The sequence below is a fragment of the Onychomys torridus genome, chromosome 17 (assembly GCF_903995425.1).
Source record: "Onychomys torridus chromosome 17, mOncTor1.1, whole genome shotgun sequence".
NCBI lineage: Eukaryota > Metazoa > Chordata > Mammalia > Rodentia > Cricetidae > Onychomys > Onychomys torridus.
Genome location: NC_050459.1, coordinates 59,795,649 through 59,817,326, shown reverse-complemented (window position 1 = coordinate 59,817,326; position 21,678 = coordinate 59,795,649). Strand labels below are relative to the sequence as shown.

The following is a 21,678-nucleotide window of genomic DNA, read 5'->3' as shown; positions in this document are numbered from 1 at the left end:
GCACTCTGAATTGTTGGCCATCCTTCCAGCCCTGAATTCAGTGTGATTTCTTGATGTTCCACAACTGTAAGCTGTCCTCATTAGTGATGGTCCCTAAAGAACAGTTAGAGAGTAGACCATATGGCCCACAGAAACTTCTAGGCAGCCTCTTCAAAAGCCCATTCTTAGGCCTGGACCCATTAGAAAACTTCTCTTCTTGGCCTTGTGTTTTACCAAGAATTTTCAGACCTATTGTGCATCAAATCCTACCACAATCTACCCCTAATTTATTGTGAACAGCCTGTGATCTGACAGCAATCTAATATAATGGGAAAAGTAAGGTGCTATGGGATATTCAATTACACTGTGAATCCCGAGTTCGTGTTTGCATTAATTAAATAAAACCAACCAGGAAGCCGAGTCAGCAACTAGTTGACAGAGGCAATCATAGAAAATCAGAGGGTGTAGGTAGGATGACAGACAGATGCACAGGAAGTAGTAGGGAGGGGCTTTGTGTGGCGTGTGTTTTTGGTTTTGACAGAGCAGAAGGATACCTGCTTTAGGAGATGCCAGCTAAGAGAGAAGGTCAGCTAGTTGCTATTCGACCTTTCTGAGCCAGCAGGTATTCATCTCTGCGTCTTATTAATACATAGAATGATGGAGATTTAATTAAAAGCTATATTTGGCAGCAGCAACATAGCTGGCACCTGCAGGAACAGAATTCCCACTAGGCTAGGGTGTAAGCAGTGGCCACTGCCAGAGAAGCAGACCAGTAACTGCAGAGCCACAATTGCTGACTGACAGACACAGCAGCAGATTATGACCAAAGCCCAGCCTCTGTGCCGACGGAAAAACAATAGCAGTCTTTAAGGACAAGGTCATGTCTGGACGGATGGAAAAGCAATCCCAAAGAAGCTCTGGCTTGGCTCAACGGACAGTAGCAGCAGAAGCCGCTGCTCCTTCCCAGCAGTGAGGTTCACAGAGTCAGCAAGCACTCAAGCCACTTAAGCAGGAACCCCAGTTGATGCCAGGCTTGATAGGCCATTTGTCACTCTCTAAAATCAGTCTTCCCTGGATGTTCCCAGCCGCTGGGGATGCCGCCTCTGTTTTGGCTCTTCAGCGAGAAGTTCAGCAGATACATCTTGGCATCCATTCTTTGCATGACATCCAAGATGTTCCCAACTCAAGATAAATGGGGAAAGATGAATAGCTGTGCTTGTGGCTTTCCGGACAGATTCCACATTCTGCTGCCTCATTTCATGTATGCATGATCCTAATTAACTAATTTGTGAAACATTAGTGGAAGTGGCTATGCATCTAGCCCCCTGAAGACAGAATGCAAATCTCTTTTACCTGGTGGAATCCATATGCCTGCATCTGATTGATGGAATCTGCCTACTTTTGTTGAGTACATCTTGAAAAACTGCATTGTGACTAAAAATTAGAAGCACACACATGGAGTTATATTTTATCTGTGCTAAAATGTGGTAATATTTAATTTGTGCTTTGATAAATAAAGCTTGCCTGGAGATCAGAGGAAATAGCAAGCCATTTTAAGTAAACACAAAAGTCAGGCAGTGGTAGCACACGCCCTTAATCCAATCACTTATCAGGCAGGGTCTCTGTGTGTTCAAGGCCACACTAGAGAACAGAGCCAAGCATGGTGACAGGCAGAACAGCAAGGCAATAAAGGCATGGGTAGACAAGAAGTAGCTTGCATTTGGAAGCTGCAGAGTTGGTGAGGCGAGGTTGGCTGATGGCTTTCCCTATTTCCCTGATCTCTCTAAGGTTTTCACGCCTATATTTGGCTCCGTGTTTTTTATTTAGTAAGACCATTTAGAAATTTGTCTACACACACACATTTTTGAGTGTTTAGAATTGGGAAGTAATTTCAGAAGCTGATCTATCAGTGTTTCCCACACATCTGAAGCCACCAAGTCTCCCTTCCCACTGGCACCAAAGTTCCTGAGCCAAGCTGCCTGGCAGCATATGAAACCAGTGTTTCCATTCAGTAGAGCATAGAGATGGATGAATGCCCAAAAGTCAGGAGCTGACGGTTTGGTCTGTCTTGTTCTCATGATGCCCTGGGGGAACTTGATGTCTTCGAGACGTCAACAAGATTCCTTAGTTCAAGGAGTGACCCTGTGGAGCTCAGCCCTACTGAGAACAAACAACAATCCAGGAATGTTAAAAATGAAAAGTAACCATGTGTGTGTGTGTGTGTGTGGGTGTGGGTGTGTGTGTGTGTGGGTGTGTGTGTGTGTGTGTGTGAGTGTGTTACATCTTGGGTCTATTTTTTTTCCAAATGTTTCACTGCCTTAAGTTGATAAAAATAGGCCATTACATACTGATAGCACATTTCAAGCCTTCTACTGAGATTTTGTTTTACTCGTGGTGTGAAGTTGAATTTATGGTAACTACCAGTGCTTGCTAGGCACTTGGAGGTCTATAATGGTACAGTGTTGTGTTAGGGATTTAGTATTGTGTTAACTCTGGGTGATGACTTTGATGACAGAACTCATTTTCAGGTAAAGAAACTGTGTCTCAGAGTTGTGTGGGAATACATGCTGGCTTTTGTTATGTATATATATGCTTTCTGTGCTGCTGACATTGCAGCCAAAGAAAACCAGAGGCAGGCCAAAAGATCATTTATGCTGATGACTTGAAAGTGAATAGATCCTATAGGCTTTCCAATCCCCACTTACCATATGCATTCTGCACATTAAGGAACACTTAGCTGCTTAGCATCAGAAATAGAGTCCAGAGACCAGTTCCCTCATCACAAGTTAGAACTGTTTCTTCAACAGCCTCGGATGACTTTGAAAAATCATTGAATTCTTTTTTGTCCTCAGAGATGTGGACTTTGAGGACAGGCTCAAGCTCCCTTTCCTTGTTGGTCTATAACCAATAAAACCTTACATTCCAAACAGGGTCAGTTTCTTGTGTTAAAATCCAGGAGGCAGATAGGCATCCCATCTTGATCCCTCCTCAAGGGATTTGGATGATGTTCCAAATGTGCAGAGCTGTACTCTTAAGGTCAGGACTTGACCCATTTATCCTCCAAGTTTTAAAAATTCTCTAAAGCCTCATGTCATAATGGCTTGGCCCTTAAGTTGACTGATACATCCATGAAACAAGAGATCTTTGAAGCAACATTCTGTTACAGACACCATCACTCCTCCAGCTATTGAACTCCCAAGCCCTTAAAGTGTTCCCTGAACTAGCATTAAGCCACCAGACATCTAATAGTGACCCACTTACTCAGAAGTGTTATGTCCTGTATCAAATACCACCACCACCCCACTTCATCTCTTGGTCGGTGATGTTACCTGCATGGGTATCGCTACAAACCTCTTGTATGAGTTACCTTGAGTCTCTCGGAACCACTTACCTAGTGCATAATACAGCATTGTTTTCTCAGCATTCACTTTTAAAATTTACCTTAAACTTTTTCTATTTCTTCTTTCACTGGCATTTTCAACCTGCTCACCAGTTTTGACTTTATCAGATATGACAGGGTTGTTAATACTCTTGAAATAACTGAGAGCTAAGCACACAGAATGTGCCAGACAGTGTCAACTGAAGCAAGTACGCCAGAGATGAGAGAGAGCCCTGTGGTCATGAATACAAACCACCCCACGATGAGCTCAGAGTGTCAGAGCTTCTTTGTCTTTAAAACTCTAGGTTTGGTTTTCAAAACCAAGATGCACACATTGGATCTCAAGTAGACTTATTTTGGTATGGACCTGAATTTTATTAACTACCCTAGAGCTGACTAATTCTGTTCGAATACTTTTATATATTGAAACTATGCCATAAAGCTCTTCATACATACTAACAACCATGTTTATAAAAATTCTGCTTTTCAAAGTGATCCAAGATTTCACATTTCTCAAAGGGTTGAAGCAAAATGAAGGATTAAGACTTGCATAAAGCATGTCCACTCAGATACGTGACATATATATATTTTTTTTACCAACCCAGGAAATGTACTGTGTTGAAAAATGCATCTAATAAATGTATTTATTAAAAACCATCTAGCTTCACAGGCTCAAACATGATGGCTTACGATGTCTATACAGGAGGAAGACAATCTCAGAAATGTGCCTTCCACTTAAGCACTTGAAGGAAGAATGAGCTGCTTGGAGATGGTACTGGCCTTCTCTGAAGAAGATCAGCATGCTCTGCACTTATTCCTATACAAAACAAATAGAAGAAAAGTGCCTTCTACCATAATAACTTTAGTTTATAAAGCACTTTGCTGTTCAATGCATCCTTTGACCTTTATATCACATGCCAGAGCCAGTATATCCCTTTACCAAAGAGGTGAAGTAACCTGTTAGTGGGTATTGGGGAGAAGACTCAAGCCCATGTCCTTTTTCTATCTAAAGCTTGTTCCATTCATTCTCCCAGAGGGAACAAGAGAGCCTTCTCCCACACACACCAGCCTCCATAGCCATCTTCTACCTGTTACCCTAAAGAAATGTAGCAGATACTGAAAAATTTATAGCCAGAGTTAAAGCAATCACATCAGCTTCATGTTTGCTATGTTTAAAAAAAAATGCCTCTAAGAGTAGCCACACAAAAATTTCCCAAATAAAGAGGGAACTAGAAAGCTAATAAGAATAGAAACTACAGAGGCTCCTGCAGCCCAATTCAAGTCTCCATTAAGTCTGGGAGTGTAGCTCATCCAGTCGGACAGATGAGAGTATATTTTAAAAGCTATTAGACCTGGAAATATGGCAATTTCATCTACATAAGCAACCGGGTTATAGATTGATGCTGCTGATGCTATAGTTATTATAAGGCTGCAAACTGCAATCCCCAAAGAGAATAGATGTCATACAAGAAGGATTATTCTAATTATATCCACTTGTAAAATTGATTTGCAAACCATTCATTTAGCATTCACTTTATTTAAAAACAGGGTTATACAATCAAACAAATGCCAGGGACCCTTCATTTCAACTAAATCAGAAGACTCCAATAAAAGAAATGTTTGGGGTTTTTTTTGCATTCATAGTTTAGGAACAAAGATAAAAATAATGAGTTAATATAAAACTAAGGTCTTATTTTTTAAAGCAAATGACTGCACTTTCAACTATTCTATTCTCCCATATTTCTTAACTGTGACACTCTACAATAGAAGGATATTTAGAATAATAACTTCCATAAATGGTAAATACCATGGGGCTTAGTCCAGCATCACCAAGTCTTCTACAAAAATTAGAACATTGAACCACACTTAGTAGGTCCTCATAAATATTGGGTGATAAAACAAATACACAAGAAATTTGCAAAATGCTTTCTTAATCATGAAAAGATATACAATCTAGTTTTGTTAGTAATTAAGACAGAGTGGCTTCAAGTGCTGTAAAAATCAGCAGTTTCTCTCATTTCACTAACTAGTCAGTGAAGTAACCAGACTACCCTCCTCCCATCACCTTAATAGATGCATAGAATATTTAGCTTTTGAGCATACTGGGATTTAGCCTTTGCTTATGAAATACCAGGAGAGAGAGAGATTTCCCAAGGCAAGTAGACTAACAGGGTGAAAAGTGGGATGATAAATTTTATTGTTGAAAATAGCTATGTGCTCCTTAAAAAGAGATCTTACCAAAACATTCTTCAGGACAATGGAAACCAAGGAATATTTTCCTCACTTGTCTTATTTGTTTTTCTAGCAAATCACTTTAGACTATTGAATGCTTTAAATGAAAAGTACAATAAGCTCTAACACAGTGGTTCTCAACCTTCCTAATTATGTGACCCTTTAATGCAGTTCCTCAAGTTGTGGTGACCCCAACCACAAAATTATTTTCATTGCTACTTCATAATTGTAATTTTGCTACCTTTAAGAATCGTTATGTGTTTTCTGATGGTCTTAGGCTACCCCTGTGAAAGGATCATTCAGTCCCTAGAGAGGTCATAACCCATGGGTTGAGAATCACTGCCTTGACGCAATATTTGATTTAAGGACACACCTTTACATAAACTACCATGTTTAGTCTCTAGTTTATTCTGCATATTGGAGTATGAAGGGTTACATCAGGAGAACTTCAATCGTTGCTCTTGAACCTTCCTTCCTACAGTCCACCAGGGCAATGTGGAGACCACAGAAAATGCATTCAGCTAGGAAGGGTTGTCAAGGCAGAGCATTTCAGAGGTGAAGTTTTAAAGGCTGTTCTTGCATTCACATCTATGAAGCATCTTTAAAAGCAGGCAAGGAAGACAAAGAAGTTGTTCAAGCACAAGATAGAAAATAATGAACTATGGCTGAGAGGATAGTCCAGCTCTAAAGCATAACTGCCTCAGGAAGTCTTGATCAGTGGGATGGAAGGAAGTACAAATAACTGTAGAGCATGGCTTTTCCTATCATGCAGGGTACTCTGTAAAACACTACCCTGTGTAGTATATTTGATTCATACATTAGTCCAGTGACACGCAGCTACTGTAACACCCATCTTAGAGATCATATTACCCAGTCCCAAAGAGTTAATGACTGATTCCAAGTGCTCAACTTGACCTTTGGTCCACTGACTCAAAATTCCTTCTTTCTTTCCCCCAATTCTACCAATGAGTTGGGTGGGCAAATCACTGCCAATGGCACCTAAAACATTGATTGTCACTAGGAACTTAGTGCAATGCAAAGCTGTGTAAAAGTTGTTACCAACTTCATCACATCCGGGACCCCAGACTGTGTTTCTCTGTTGTGTTAGAGGCATTATCTTTCCTCTTTTCTAATTTATTTTACATTAGTGTCTTATGTCAGGTGCTTTCTGTTTATTTATCCATTTGTCTTTTTAAAAAAACAGCTTAAGTGACTTATAAAGTGCTAGCATTTTGGGCATGTGTCTTATACAAAATCATATTCTGTAAACTGTCCTGAATTCTATTAGCTAAAATCGAAAGTACTTGGATAACCACATTGGGCTCCAATTATAGCTCTTCTCTTGGTTTGTGAATTAGAAAGATAAACACACTTGTTCTTTCTCTGTCTTTATCTGACATGCCAGTATTTTATCTTTCACACACACACACACACACACACACACACACACACACACACACACACACACACTACTGAAATACATCCTCCATATATTCTGTGAAGGAGTCTACATCAAAAGAAACAGTTGCTGGTTTGGGGGCAGGATTATTTCTCTTCTCTGTTCACAGCTAGTTCTGTCCTCCAAATTCTAGCTTGAACTTCAGAAATGCATTTCCTTGTGCTGTTTATACTGCCCCTCACTGTGTGTCCTCAACACCCTGGCCTCCCAAGACCTGTGATATGACTCATGATAATGCCAACCGCTGTAGGAAGCTTGTCTACACCATGATGTTTCCAGGGACCCTGGCCTCAGATAACTACTTTAGGATAGGCACAAGATTCTCAATCTTGCCACACACACAACAGCAATACATATTTCTGTCTGCTCACCTACTTTTCAAAAGGCCCAAGGCTACAGAAAATCTAAAACTGTGGTTGCTCAAGTACAACATTTTGAGGCATCTATGTTTAAAATAAAACAAACATATAAATAAACCAGTTCAGCACATACTTTTTATGCTCCTTCAAAGAAGTAGTCCATATTAGGCTCTCACTTTGTGTGTGTGTGTGTGTGTGTGTGTGTGTGTGTGTGTGTGTGTGTGTGTATTCCATGTGTGTGAGCAGGTTCATCAGCACCTTGTACACACACATGTAGAAACCAGAGGATAACCTCACAGTTCTTCCTCCATTCTCTTGGGAGAGGCAAAGTTATGTTTTAAGTTGCTGTGCCTAAGAGATCCATAAGACAAAAATGCCTCTGACCTGTAAGCCACTTCCCAAGGACAGATACAGAAATGCTGTAGGATGTTGTTCAAAAAGAGAACAAGTTGCTAAACAAGTTTCTTTGACCTAACTGTACTGGATTTGCTTAATCACATGTAGATGGGTAGATGAGAGGTAGACAAGCAAGAAATATGTCAGGATGTATGCTTGTCTCTGATTGGATGTAGGTGGAGGCACATAGGCAGGAAGTACATCAGGATATATGCTTGTTCCTGATTAGGAAATATGTAGGCTTACAGGTTTACCTATATAAGCCTCTGCAAAATGTGATTCGTGGCCATTTTGAATGGACCTGGCCAGAGTCCATCATCCTGGCCAGTATTTAATTAAAGCTTGCTTTAAATTTGGCTCAAAATTGTGTAGTGGTCTTATTCTTGCCCAGTGGGATTAATACTCTCTATCTTGCTTTTTAAGACAGGATTTCTCACTGGCCCCAAACTGAGCAAGTAGGCTATAATGGGTAGCATGCAAGCTCCAGGAGCTATACATCTCTTTCACCCTGGAGTTAGGATACAAATGAGCACTATCATGCCCAGATTTAAAAATAATTTAAAAGTAGGTTCTAGAGATCAAATTAAGGTCCTCTTGCTAGCAAGGCATTCACTTACCAGGTAAGCTATCTCCCCAGCCTTAGCCTTCCATTTCTGAAGCATCCTTTTATAAAAGCAATCAGTTAAAATCCAGTTCAGATAACTGCTGGTTTCAGAGTAGATAGAGGCTTAACTTTGGTTTAGAAGGGCAGTATAGAAGACAGAAGAGCTAGGTGGAAGGTTTTCACTATGCCTTTACAGGTAACTGCTGTATACTGGTGGGTAGCACTCATATTGTGTGTATGCAAAGCACAAAGTGTGTCTGGTGGGGACACTCTAACTCCTTTGGGTTAAAGAAAATAAGACACAGTATACTCTTGTTGGCTTTGTAATCTGCTGTCTGAGAGGTTTTATATTTTTCTTTTTACTTTATTGTACTTCTTTGAACCCAGATGTTTATGAGAGACAGAGAGACTCATTGAGTTTATTTAGATGCTTGCATGAATGTGGGTGGGAGATTAATTAGAGCAGGAGCAACCAATGGACCAGAGGATATACCAAAGAAGAAAATGACACCCATTTCTCCCAGCCAACACTGACTGTCTATAGTCCCTCAGGGAGGGGTGGGGCCTCATAAGCCCTTACCCCTTCCATGATGGAATGTTGAGGGGAATAATCTTGTGTAGCTCTTATACAGATAATCCCTAATTTTAATCTCCTGTTTTACTATGTGGCTGTCTCTGAAGGTCATTTCTGCAGAACTAGTAGGATAATTCTCTAGAGATAAAAACGTAAAAGGGAGCAAATATAGTCTTATTCAAGGTTCCCTCTAGGAACAAGGACAGTCAGTTTCCTCATATTAATGAGTTCCCAAACTACACTTTGCATTTAAGTAGAGAACCAGAAAGGACTTATTTTAAAAATTATCATAGTCTGGCATCCTCCTGTTCTGTCTTCTCAGATTCTCTTGTAGGAAGTGAGAAGAAACACAGAGACTATTCAGACAGCTGTCTCTATTGAGTGTCCCCCAAGGAGCTCTATGCAGCTGCAGGGTCCAACTAGTTCCCACTCAACTCCCTGGGCCAGGGGATCACACAGTGCCTCATCTATCATCCTGTGTCCTATCAATCCTTCACCGTACTTGTATTTGCCTGGAAATGGCATCTGGTTGCCAACCTGTCTATCTTGGGACCCAGCTCAATGACAGCAAAGTCCTACCACTGACTATCCCCTCCAGTTCAGGAACAGGCACCCACAAACACTGAGTGATCTGGTCGGAACCACAGCTGTGTTGCAGAACAGGAAAGAGCATCACTTGTGAGATACCTTAATTGCATCATCCCTAAAAGAAGGGAAAGACAGAAAGCAACAGCTTTGCAGAATAAAAGCCACATTCTCAGCTCGAACAATCTGTTGTGAGATACTGTCCTCTGACCCAAGAAAATGCCCTCTTGGGGCATTCAGTTGTGCCTGCTTGCAAAACATCATCCCAGCGAGGCAACTGACTGTTCACAGCCCCCAGTGGAGGAGTGTGAAGAGTCACAAGCCCCTCCCGGAACATTCATCTTCTCTCTACCACCTGTTGTATGTGACTCTGCCTTAATTGCATGTGGCCTAAGAAGACTGGAGGAAGGGTCCAACTATGGAGCAACGGGGAAGCCTGTTACAGGACATTTGATCACAATGTGTAAAAGACACCTTCTGGTTGGTTTAATAAAGAGCTGAATAACCAATAGCTGGGCAGCAGAGGATAGGCAGGACTCCTGTAGAATTCTGTGAGGAAACAGAGGTGCCAGGAATTCACCATTGAGACATGGGGAAGTTGGCTGTACAATGTGGAGGAGAGGTAAAGAGCCATGTGGCAGAATGTAGATTAATATAAACAGGTTAATTTAAGTTTTAAGAGTTAGTTGGGAATAAGCCTAAGATAAGGCCAAGTTTTTATAATTAATAAGAAGTCTTTGTGTCATTATTTGAGAACTGGTGGTCCAAAGAAAGTGCAACTACAGAAGACTTCACCTTTGCTGGGTAAAGAATTTTCAGGTGTGACCCGTTGGGGAAGAGCACCCATACCCTGGTAAGTAACCTACGCTCTATAGGGAAGCCCTCTAGATTCATTGGTTTCCCCAGAATAAATTTGGGTGGAATTATGTCTCAATTAGTCTTTGGGACATTAATAGAAGGGGTAGACATTGCTTAAATTTGTCTTCCCCCTAGGAAGAAATTTTAGTGGCACAGTCTCCTCTTCAGCATGAGCAAACCAATGGGATTCCATCACCTCTGATTCATCACCAGAGAAGTGAGAAGGACCAAGTCTGTGCTCCTGAGAGGATCTCACATCTGAAGGATTTAAGTGAATGAATCTTACTTTTCCCATCAGCTTTCACAAGGCTAGCTTCATATCCACAAATGATCTCAGCTCCCTTTGTAAAGGGATGACGTCACTCCACTTAATCTACGTTATGGAGGGAATTGGATCCCTAGCAAGCTCTTTCCCCAAGTCATGGAGTTGCTTACAAGCACTGAAAATATCTTTTTTCAGAATACACCACTTCTCTTGTGCTAGCAACATGCCTTACAAGTACCTAGTACTTCATTGGGTAGTCAGTTTGGGACATTCCTTGATAAAATGAAAAATGTAAACCAAAATAGATATATTATTTAAAGAAGCCTCTTGTGAACATCATATTGTGTGTACAGAAAGATGCGCCATGACTGGACCTCCTGCTTTCTTGCTTTCACAGAGGGGTTCAAATTGCTCACCTCCAAAACCTCCAGTTTGTTCCTAGTGATCAGAAGGTGAGACAGAAGTGCTTTATTCCTAGAATGGGAGACATGGCTTCCTTTGGTCTGCAAAGGATGCCCTTGGATGAAGTCATTTGCTAATGGAGGCGTCAGAGCCCAAAGTTACTTTAGTATAAAATAATCCAAAATCAAATCTATTGACCTGGCTCTTTATGTTCTGGTTAAACTGCCAAAACTTTTCCATGTATAGAAATCTGTGTCTCTCTACATACTTTAGATGTGAGAACAGCTATTTCTCAGGTGACCAAGAGATAAGTTTTTGAGTCAGGAATAAAGGGTGTGGTATAAAGGAGAGCTGAATAGGTCTGTCTCTTACCTATGATAAAGTACTTTCTCTTATAAAAATTGAGTTTGTCTGGACCTTGTATATCACACTTCTACTTCTTGCTTGAATGTGGAAGTATTGAACTCATAGTGTCAAAGGCTCTAGCCATTGAAACTTCATGGAAACCCTAGTTAATAGCCAGAAGTGATGTGAGAAAATACCCTTCATGCCATGCAGACAGGGTGTTGACTCGAAGTACAAATGTGTATCCCTGGATGGGACTATGAGTAGTCATCTCAGCCATCAGATTCCCTCACTACAACCAACCCACAAGACTTGATTCATGTGGCTGCCTGGAGTACTCTGTTGAGGCTATGAGACCTGACTTATTCACCATAGAGGTGAATAACAACAGCCAGTTAGTCATGTCTGCCCTAGATGCAGGTGTTATGTATGTAGGTATGCTCTGTACTTAGACCATTGTTTAAATAGTTTTTATTTCATACAAAGAAAGCAATGTCCTGCTGTTGCAGAACCAGACAGAAAGCCTAGTGCTTCTCATTAGACTTTATCACACTTGCTCTTAGTTATGTTACCACAATTCAAAAATAATCTTTTCTTGACAATTCTAAAATCTAAAAGGTTCTGAAAATATACAGCTCCTATGCAAAGGAAAATCTGACTTGCACTAACATGGAACATTTGTAATATTTATGATGTTTGACTATAGGGTGCTTCTGCAAAGCTTTCCGAGGGGCATTATCCATTGTACAATATAGGAGTTTATAAGTTTTTCCACCTATGATCCCCTTTCACCTGAGAAACTGCTCTGTGACCCCATGTTTATAAAAATGCAAAATAGGAATACAAATCAAACATTTGCAGATAATAAATCACGAAGAAATTTATTTTAAAATAATTCTTTGGTACACATATTTTACCAGTGATTAAAAATGAAAATAAAATTGCACACTAATGAGATTTATTATTATTGTGCATCCATAATTCAATATAGGCTGAGTATTTGCTTCTTCAGGTTGGAGAGCATCTTCAGTGTTCTTCAGGGTTAAACACTATTTTTATTTTATAACCATCAATACTAAGAACACTGCCTCGCATAAGTACACAGTACAAGAGGCAGGGGTACTTTTAAGGCCATTTCAGAAATTACTCAATATTCTGTTCTAATCCCAAGCCAAATATTTTAATATGAAACTGAAGTCAGCAACTCAAAAAACAATTTTTAAATCAAACATTCTAATAATTTAATGCAAAGATAAGCTAATTTATAGATATTGAGGGATGACTATAAGGAAATAGTGAAAATCTTTTTTTTTTCATAGTTAAGCCATTATGTTTCTATAAGAACAGAAAACTTTGTATATACAGTAAGAACTGAAATTCACAACGCATAATGTTCTCAAATCTGAGCTAAGATATTCCAAGCAGTGCCCACTGTCTCACAGAGTGATGGGAATACAGTGGTCACATGGTATGTTCACCAAAGTCATGTGACACAACCAAATCAAGTACTACCAGAAGCTCCTTGGATTCATTAAACATTTGATTTTGAATTAATCTTTGTTCAGTGTAAGTTCAGAAACTTTGCACAACTGCCAAAATTTGCATCTCCTGCATTCAATTACGTGACCCAATATGGGGTCATGTATTCACATTTCTTGTATAAAGTCTGAGATAATCTGAATTCTGAAACATGATAATCTGAATTCTGGAACACATCTTGGCCTAGATGTTTTGATTGATGAGTAGAAGGCATATACTATTGAGCCCCATCCTTACAGGCATGATAGATAGAATGACCTCTAATGGTAGCCATATGGTAATTCCTAGAACCTGGGTTAGATGGCAATAGGAACTTCATAGACATTAATAACAAACAATGCGTCTAAGTGGAGAAATTACCCTGGATTGTCCCATAGGACACATGAGCTGTTAAAAGCAGAGCACTTGCTCCAATGGGAGGCAGAGAGACAGAGCAGAAGGGAAACCAGAGAGATTCTAAGCTAGAAACAGACTTCATCGCCCTGGAAGGGCCACATAGAAAGATAAGGGCTGCAAGCCACTTCCAGGAGCCAACTGTCCACTAACTAATACCATCAGCTAACTGTGCCCTGGTTGGCTTTTAGATGGCCCACTTGTCCAAGACTCCTAACAAGTGTAGATTCTTCTTGAGAACCACCAGATAGCAGCCCATGTGGTGTGATTTCAGTCTTGCAAGACCTTAAACATGCCACACCGGGCTTCAGTATGATTTTAGCACACTAAGTGCATTGCTATTTGTTTTTACAGTAACAAAACCAACTTCCAAGACCAGCCTGTTTTCCACCTGCAGAATGCAGCCTCTTGGCATCACTCCCCTCCTGGGTCCTAGTCTATGTGCCCAATCCTAGTCAGGATGTTCTCTTCCCTGCCCCCACCACACAACATGTTCTGTGCTTTCACACCATTGACACTCTGCTCCGCCAAACCTCTCCTTCACCCATCTGCCATTCTAGCACGCCATCTCCCCCCCCCCCGCCCCGTCATCCTACTCATACCCACACCAGTGCACCACTCCCCTCCTGAGACTTGATGAAGCCCTGCCTCATCCTTGGCTTCTAGCTGCTTCCCTTCTCTCCAGTGTGGAATTAAAACCCTGGAAGGGGGGGAGATCTTGTCTTATGCCCCCCTGCAGGCTCCCTAAGGCCTGTCATTACATGTGCTGAACCATGGAAAAGTAGTCACTCAGGGAAGGAGTGAGTCAGGTGAACCAGCCCAAGAGTGCCAGGCAGTGAAGCATGGAGTCAGGGGCGTCACGGGCAGCCAGCGCAGGCCAGTGTTTCTACTGAAAATAACCCCTCCTAGTCACTGGGACTTGCAGTTTTCAAAGCGCTTCTGAATCCATTACCCACAAAAACAAAAATCTGTTTGTATTCACAACCCATGAGATAAACAGAGCGGGTATTTGAATAAAGTCTTTGAATTCGCATTTAAAGAGATGGGGCTCACCATGATATTTTCGTATCTCACCGTTTGCTTATTCTCCACGTTACTACTCTCCTGTCCTCTGTCCCTTTTTATTGTCCCCTTTCTCCTGTTTTCATGACACACATATTCCATTACTTCCCCACTTTTATAGATGGAAAACCAGAGGCCCCCAAATTTTATGGGATTTTTCCCAGACATTTCACAACAAACTCTACCACATGTCCTCAGCTTCTCACCCTCATGTGGGACAACCAGGTAGCTCCAGCGATCCATAGAAAACTCACAAGGAGTGAGAAGCAAAAGCTGTAGCCTGGCCGTGGACAAACAACCCCTGTGGGAGTAAGTCTCCAGGGAATAGTACAGTGAGCGATGGGGCAGCATATTTGCCATCCTCCTCTGGCCTCAGTGGAGTGTGGGCACATATATCTGCATAAATATCACACACACACACACACACACACACACACACACACACACACACACAATGCATTTGGAGATATTTTTCTTCATAATAGATTTTAGGCCTGGTAAGACCCTGGAGTTTTAACAACAATCCAAAGTTAGAATAAACTACAGCTAAAACTTAAAACTCTTTCCTGGGAAATGGATTTCAGTTAGAAACATATAGGATGACTCTCTTTATTCTAGCCTCTTCCCACAGGAGTTCTCATCTGAAGGAAAGGGTCTGAGAAACAGTGACAAATGGTTTTGTCATGTCCAAAAGCATACCAAAGTCATTATGAGACTGGGGACTGAGGTAGGTGCAGAATGGGGCTGTTCCGATGTGTGATTTGGAGGCATATCCTGTCATCTCCTTGACCATCAATTTCCTTACTTTATAAAAGAAACTCCTGTAGGTGCCTTGTTTATGCATCAGAAGAAGTTATAAAATGAATGGGAATGAAATGTCAGCATGAGGAAAACCACACGTGTTCATGTATAAGATAGCCCATACCACTGTGGGCAGCATGAAAAACCCTTCCTGTGTCCAAACCACAGCTCCTCTTGCAGGAGCTTCTGTTGATGCTGGTGGCTTCCTGCTCCCTAGACAGGAAGTGTGCAGGCTTGGCTGTGCTATCTGTCCCTGCACTCATGGCAATGCAAGACTAATTCTTTTCAAAATATAAAGCTGCTCAAGATTCACTGATGATTTCCAACTATTTCTGAAAACAGAGTAAAACACTGATGCCCCCCTTCCTACCTGTCCTTGCTCACTTCCAGCGTAACAAGACGTTCACACCTCCCCTTCTGCTGGAGCCCCTCAAAGGCTTTTTCTATGCTGCCATTGGCTGGAAGGGTAGCCCCCAAGAATCCTCAAGTCCTCACAGACGCCATTCTGGAAGCTCTGACCCAAGTCCTAATGTAATGGGATGCACGGAAACCCATAATTTCCCTCAGAGCACTTATTATCATTCGAAATTAAACATTAGTTAAATCTCTGCCTACCTCCACATCAGTAAAGCTCCTAATGGTGTGGTTATTTTGACTCCAACTTTGTTATCCCAATGCTTTAGTAATTAGTAATTAAATCAGGCTTGGGGCACTCTCCTTGCTCTCTATAACTTAAAACTACTATTGAGAAAGAAAGGGAGTTACCAACCAAACACCTGATAGGTGCTGGGGACTGACTTGGTGCATTTGTATTTATTATCTCTTTCACTCATCCCAAAATCCTACTGGATAGTATTATTCTCCCTTTGCTGCTATACCAAACCATGACCGACTCGGGAGTTTACGCTGTAGTAACACGGGCAGGGTTTACAAGCAAAATATAAATAGGCCATTAAGTAGATTCCACATATTACACAAGAGTCTGCCATTCAAATGTAAAGGTCACTGAGCATCCCACTGCTAGAGGGAACTTCAGGAAACATCACAGCAGAACTTGGCAGGACTCCCAACCCCAACATAGGGATAACAGACAGAGAAGAAAGAAAACCTTTCACCAACATCCATATTTCTTGGATCTAAATGTTTCGTTTTCTTGCCCCTCTTAACTTTCCATTTGAAACTTTAGCAGACAAAGGAGTGAGACAGTGCCACTCTATGCTTATGAAATGTGTGAACAAGATAAATCATGGTGGATGTTTAGTTTCTGTTTTAATCTTTTATCCTAGTTTTGAAAGGTGTGGTTACTCTAACAATGTAGTTCAAGCACAAAGATGAGGTTCCCTGAGGTTTTTGTTGTTGCTGCTGCTCTTCATTTTAGGGGTCTTAGAAACAGAGTGGCTTGGAGAGAGTTGAGTGTAAAGCATGTTGAGTGCACACAGAGTGTCATGTTGAGTGCACACTAAGTATGAGAAAGCTTGGGAGCCTCGCTAAGAAGATGAGGGAAGTCCCCAGGGCTGATGTGAGGATTCAAACCAAATTCTAGAACTTCGGACTAAGACTACAAGTCTTATATTTGTGGAGTTTCTTCATAGTCTTCACAGTAAGGACACAATCACTAGTAAGAGTCAACAGTGGAGAGGGCCAGAGAGACAGCTCAGCACTTAAGAGCACTGGCTGCTCTTCCAGAGGACCTGGGTTTGCCTCCCAACACCTTCAATGGCAGCTCACTGCTGTCTGTGACTCCAGAGGATATGATACCCTCTTCTGGCCTCCTTAGGCAATGTATGTACACAATGCACATGCATACAGACACACACATAAAATAAAAACAGACAAATAAGTCTCTGAAAAAGAATTGACAGTTAAGGAGGAACTTAGGGATCAAGAAGACCTCAGTATGAATGAGATCTTCAGCATGTTGCTTAACTAAGCCTACCTCACTGTAAGACAAAGATAGAGGTTTCAGGAAGGCTCAGTCAGTAAAGCACTTGCTCTACAAGTGTGAGGATTTAAGTTCAGTCCTCAGAACCCATGCAGAGAGGTTGAGTAACGCATGCTTGCAATCCCAGAACTGCAGAAGCAGAAACAGGACACTACCTTGCTCACTGGCCCCCAGACTAGTCTGACTGGTGAGCATCATGCTAATGAAAGAGAGACCTTATCTAAATTGAGGTAGATGATTTTCTTCACAATGACACTGAAGATTATCTTCTGGCCTCCGCATACCTGCACACATACCTGTACTCACATGTGAACAGAGGTACATTAAAAATAAGTAAGATGGACAAAGTTAAGCAGTAGCTAATTCACAGTATTGTGAGCACGAAAGGAGACATTCTGCAGCCTGACCTGCCTTTGCCCACGTAATAACCCTTGAGTCCTGCTAATGATTAGAATATTATCAGACTCGCAAAGTGGGCAGGACAGAGATAACCATATCCCCAAGGGCCAGCCTCAAAGGGAGCACTAGGCAGCTGCCCAAGTCACATGTAACCCACATGGACTTGAACATAAGTCAAACAACAGCAAATCCTCTGTTAATTCACACTGTAAATTTCTGGCAGAATACTGTACTTTGTAATACAGTTTATTGTTCTTCCAAACTGTAATCCAGGAAGCAAATTATATTTGAGTGTTCTAAAGCATCTGGTCCATAAAAAAATTCATATCAGTTCTTAGCATAAAATTCTATTTTGTGGAGAAAGCAGCAGCCAGCAGAATCCAGAAGCCAAAACTCATGTTTAGAGCCCGTGCATTAAAAAAACAAGGAAGACTCAACAGAACGTAATCTAACTCGGGAATGGGCTGAGTCCTGCCTGCATATATCTGTGAGTAAAGTTTTACTGGACCACAGCCATACTTGCTCATTTGTGTGCAATCATGACAAGGATTATTTGGCCCACAAAGCCTACCTTATTTACATGTGACTTTTACTAAGAAAACAAAACAAAAGCAAACAAATGAGTGTTTATAGTCTTCTGTTATAGAAGTGGGGAAATTTTGAAAACATTAAAATGTCAAACTCTCCTCGAGTTTCTCCTCAGTACCAGCCCCACTGGGGAGAAGGCGATGCTTAACTATACCCATGAAGTATAAGGTAAAAAGTGCCCCCACCCCCTAATATAAGGTGACTGACGGGACCTTAAACGTTGGAGGTGTTTGAGCTTCCAGGGCACGGCTCTGTTTGTGTCGGTGGCCGCTTCCCTTCCCCTGCCTGGCTATGGGATTCTGCACATTGGTGTGCAGGTAAGACTCACATGGGCTTTGTCTTCACTCTTGGTCGGCATTGCTCTGGGTCCTTGCCCTGACATCTCCTCTGCCACTGCTTTCCTGGTGACATTCTGAAGCCCCAGCTTCTCTAGTGCCTGCTGACCACAGCTCTGTGACTTTGTTCTCAAGCTATTGGTGAATTCCACAGACTGGGCTTTCCTGCAGAGAGACAAAGGGGAAATGATCAAACCTTTCTTCAACAGGAACAGGCTTTCCAAGGCAGGCGTCTACAATCAAACCAGGTGAAAAGCAGCAGCAGCTGGCTTATTATAACGCTTATCACCTGGTAGGTCTTTGCCTAGAGCTTTAAAAATATTAACTAAATCTTTCTTTAAACAACCACTTGAGGCTATCCTCATGTTACAATAAAAGGTTCAAAGAACTATAATTTACCCAAGACCACATAAGGGTTTTGTCAGGATTTGAACCCAGGGTTACCCAGCTCCTGACTCAGCTAGACTGCTAGTATATCCTGCTTTCCTATGGCCATTCAAAGAATATCCCCTGCATTGCTGTATGTTTATTTATAGTTTCAACATCATGAGAAATGGAGTGAGACACTATTAGCCTTTGGGCACTGAAGTTAGGTCCACACATCTTTTTCAGTTTCAGCTCACCAGTTTAATGGTGGAGCCTCCCAGAACTCAAGGATAGTACCCGGCAGAGGTGATCATCACCTGCCTCTGTTCCAAGTCCACTTACATGTCAAGTTGACTATGTCAATTTCCCATAAAAATCTTACTGTCCCTAGAAGAGCTTCAGACTCCCATGCTTAGCCTTCAAAGCACCTTAAAGCATCATTCCCCATCTCCCAGGGCTCATCTGATACTGTACCCCAAGGACTGAGGTTTCACATACACCCCCACACTCAGAGTTGTGCAAAACCCAAGTTGAGGAATCCTGATTGTGCCCTCCACTTGAATTTCTCTCCTAACCTTCTATAGCTGGATACCCAACTCTTCCTTAAGACTCAACTCACATGTCCCCCCTTGTAGCATCAGAATGCTGGGCTTCCACCTGGAACAGGGGGATTCTGTTTACACCTTAACCAAGTCTCCTGGGCACAGCCTGCATTGTGACAGCTGCTTGTGTATCTTGCCTTGTTTCCTTCATGGGCTGGAATGAATTCTTCGGATTCTCTTGGCATTCCTGATGCCTGGCATAGCGCAAGCACCAGCACCGGTGGATGCTGCCATTCAGCTGCCCACAGCTGGTTCTGTTCTCCCAAACACACCTGACACATAGCTGCATCCTGTGGTGCTGCTCCAGGAAGATGCTAATAGATGTGTGTTGGAGGTGGAGGAGGAGGAGGCAGCATGTTCATGCAAATCAGCACCGGGATGTCTGTCAAAGCCAGGAAGCAGTTGCTTGGCAGCACTGCAGGTGAGAAGGGTATTTGCTGAAAGCTCAAGTGAACTTTCTAGAAAGATCTAAAGTGATCCTTTCTGACTCTTAGAGTTCACTGTATTCTCCTACCGGATGCTGTGAGCAAGAGGTGTCTCTCCAGAGTGTTGTTGTTGAATGTGAAACACCCCCAGAAGCTCGTGTGTCTGCATGCTTGGTCTGTAGCTGATAGGAATGTTGTAGAATGTGACTTCACCTTTGGGAGGTGAAGTCACATTGAAGGAAGTGAGACACTGGGGACGAGTCTTATGTTTTGTACTCCAGCCCCACTTTCTGTTCACACTGATGTTTGACTGTAGATGTCATGTGACCAGGTTCCTGCCTCCATGCCTTCCTGGCCATGATGGACTATATTCCTTTTTTATTCTGAGACAAAGAAACCTTTACTCCGCTGGGTTGCTTTTGTCAAGTATCCTGTCACAGCAATGAAAAGAAGTAACCGATACACACTGCTTTTCTAAAGGCAGCCAGTCTCTGGCTGGGGTGCAGCTCCCCTACCTGAGCTCAGAGTCCGGCACTGCTCTCAAATGCGCCCTCTCAGCCAGGATCTCATCACACAGCACATCGTAGGGCTTGTCTAGATGGTGTTCGCCCATCACCCACACCCACACCTTCTTATCAGCGCCCAGCTTCCAGTGGACAGATTTGCCATTCTCTGCAAACAAAACAAAATTGGGGTTGAACAAATTATTTATGGGGTATTATGTGTCCCAATCACTTTAGTATTTTCAGTCTTGGGGGGTGGGGGTTAAACAAAACACTTCCAACCTGCTCGGGAGTGAAGAGTAATTCTAGAGGTGCAAAGGTTTCTTTACAAATACGATGTGCCTGGTGCTTGCACCTGCCAGATGCTGAGAGAGAAGGAAAGCAAAGAGAGCGAGCTGCCATCAGATCCCATGTCTTAAGCCTAAGAATTTCCCCATTACCCAGAACTGAGCAGCTGCTCAAGCATCTGGTGTTCCCACTACCATTACAGGGCCTTAAATGCATGTTTAGAGTTAGACCAGTCTCATTCTGGTAGCCTTGCTACCTACCAGCTTTGTGACTTAGAAAAATTCATATTTTTTAAGACTCGATTTCTTCATCTGCCAAATGGGAATACTAACATCCATCACAATGATGGTTGTGAAGAACAGGCATGCTAAGGATGCCCTTGTACCTGCCACATAATAGGAGTTCAACAGAGGTTAACTGCTATTGCCAGCCAGCCTATTATTTACTTATGGGGCTGCTTGGAGATTCACACCAGCATGTGAGAAGATAATACTACCTGGGTAGTATGACACTTGGTGAAGCTACTTAAATAACCCTTGTTTACAATTGGTCCAGGGGTTGTATTTCATCTAGTTTCTATGCTCCAGAAATGTAGCCAGTGAGAGCTTGGTCCCTGAGACCAGGGAAATGTGACGTGTGATTAGGAGAGGCCAAAAATACAGTCCATAAACTAAAGGGACATATCTGGGATCTGCATAGGTCATTGTGGTCCAAAGTTAGGTGTAGCCAATACCTTCAAACCAGCTAAGGGTGCTGAGTATGTGAATGGGGTGTAGCATATGCTAATCCATGTGGTATTCCTTAGAAACCCACTCTGGGGGTGCTCTGGTATTATGCTAAGCAGAGGAAGCTTTTCAATTCCAACATTCATGTACTATTGGCCCATTTCAGCGTGCTGTCTCAGGTTGCATTACAAAAGCAGGCTGCCAAAATTGATCTCTGCTTTCTGCTCTTCTCCAGATGAATAATCTCATCCTGAAGTGTTGTTCAAATCTTAA

The 21,678-nt window shown here is 42.0% G+C and overlaps 1 protein-coding gene across 1 annotated transcript in view; it reads right to left on the bottom strand.

The window, feature by feature from the left end:
• Positions 1 to 21,678, bottom strand: part of Sh2d4a (SH2 domain containing 4A) — a 66,453-nt gene that overhangs the window by 30,401 nt on the left and 14,374 nt on the right. The window contains exons 3-4 of the mRNA XM_036166536.1: positions 20,405 to 20,561; positions 18,490 to 18,661 (exon numbers count right to left, since the gene is read on the bottom strand). Coding sequence (XP_036022429.1) covers positions 18,490 to 18,661; positions 20,405 to 20,561 — 329 coding nt within the window. The remainder of the gene's footprint in view (positions 1 to 18,489; positions 18,662 to 20,404; positions 20,562 to 21,678) is intronic.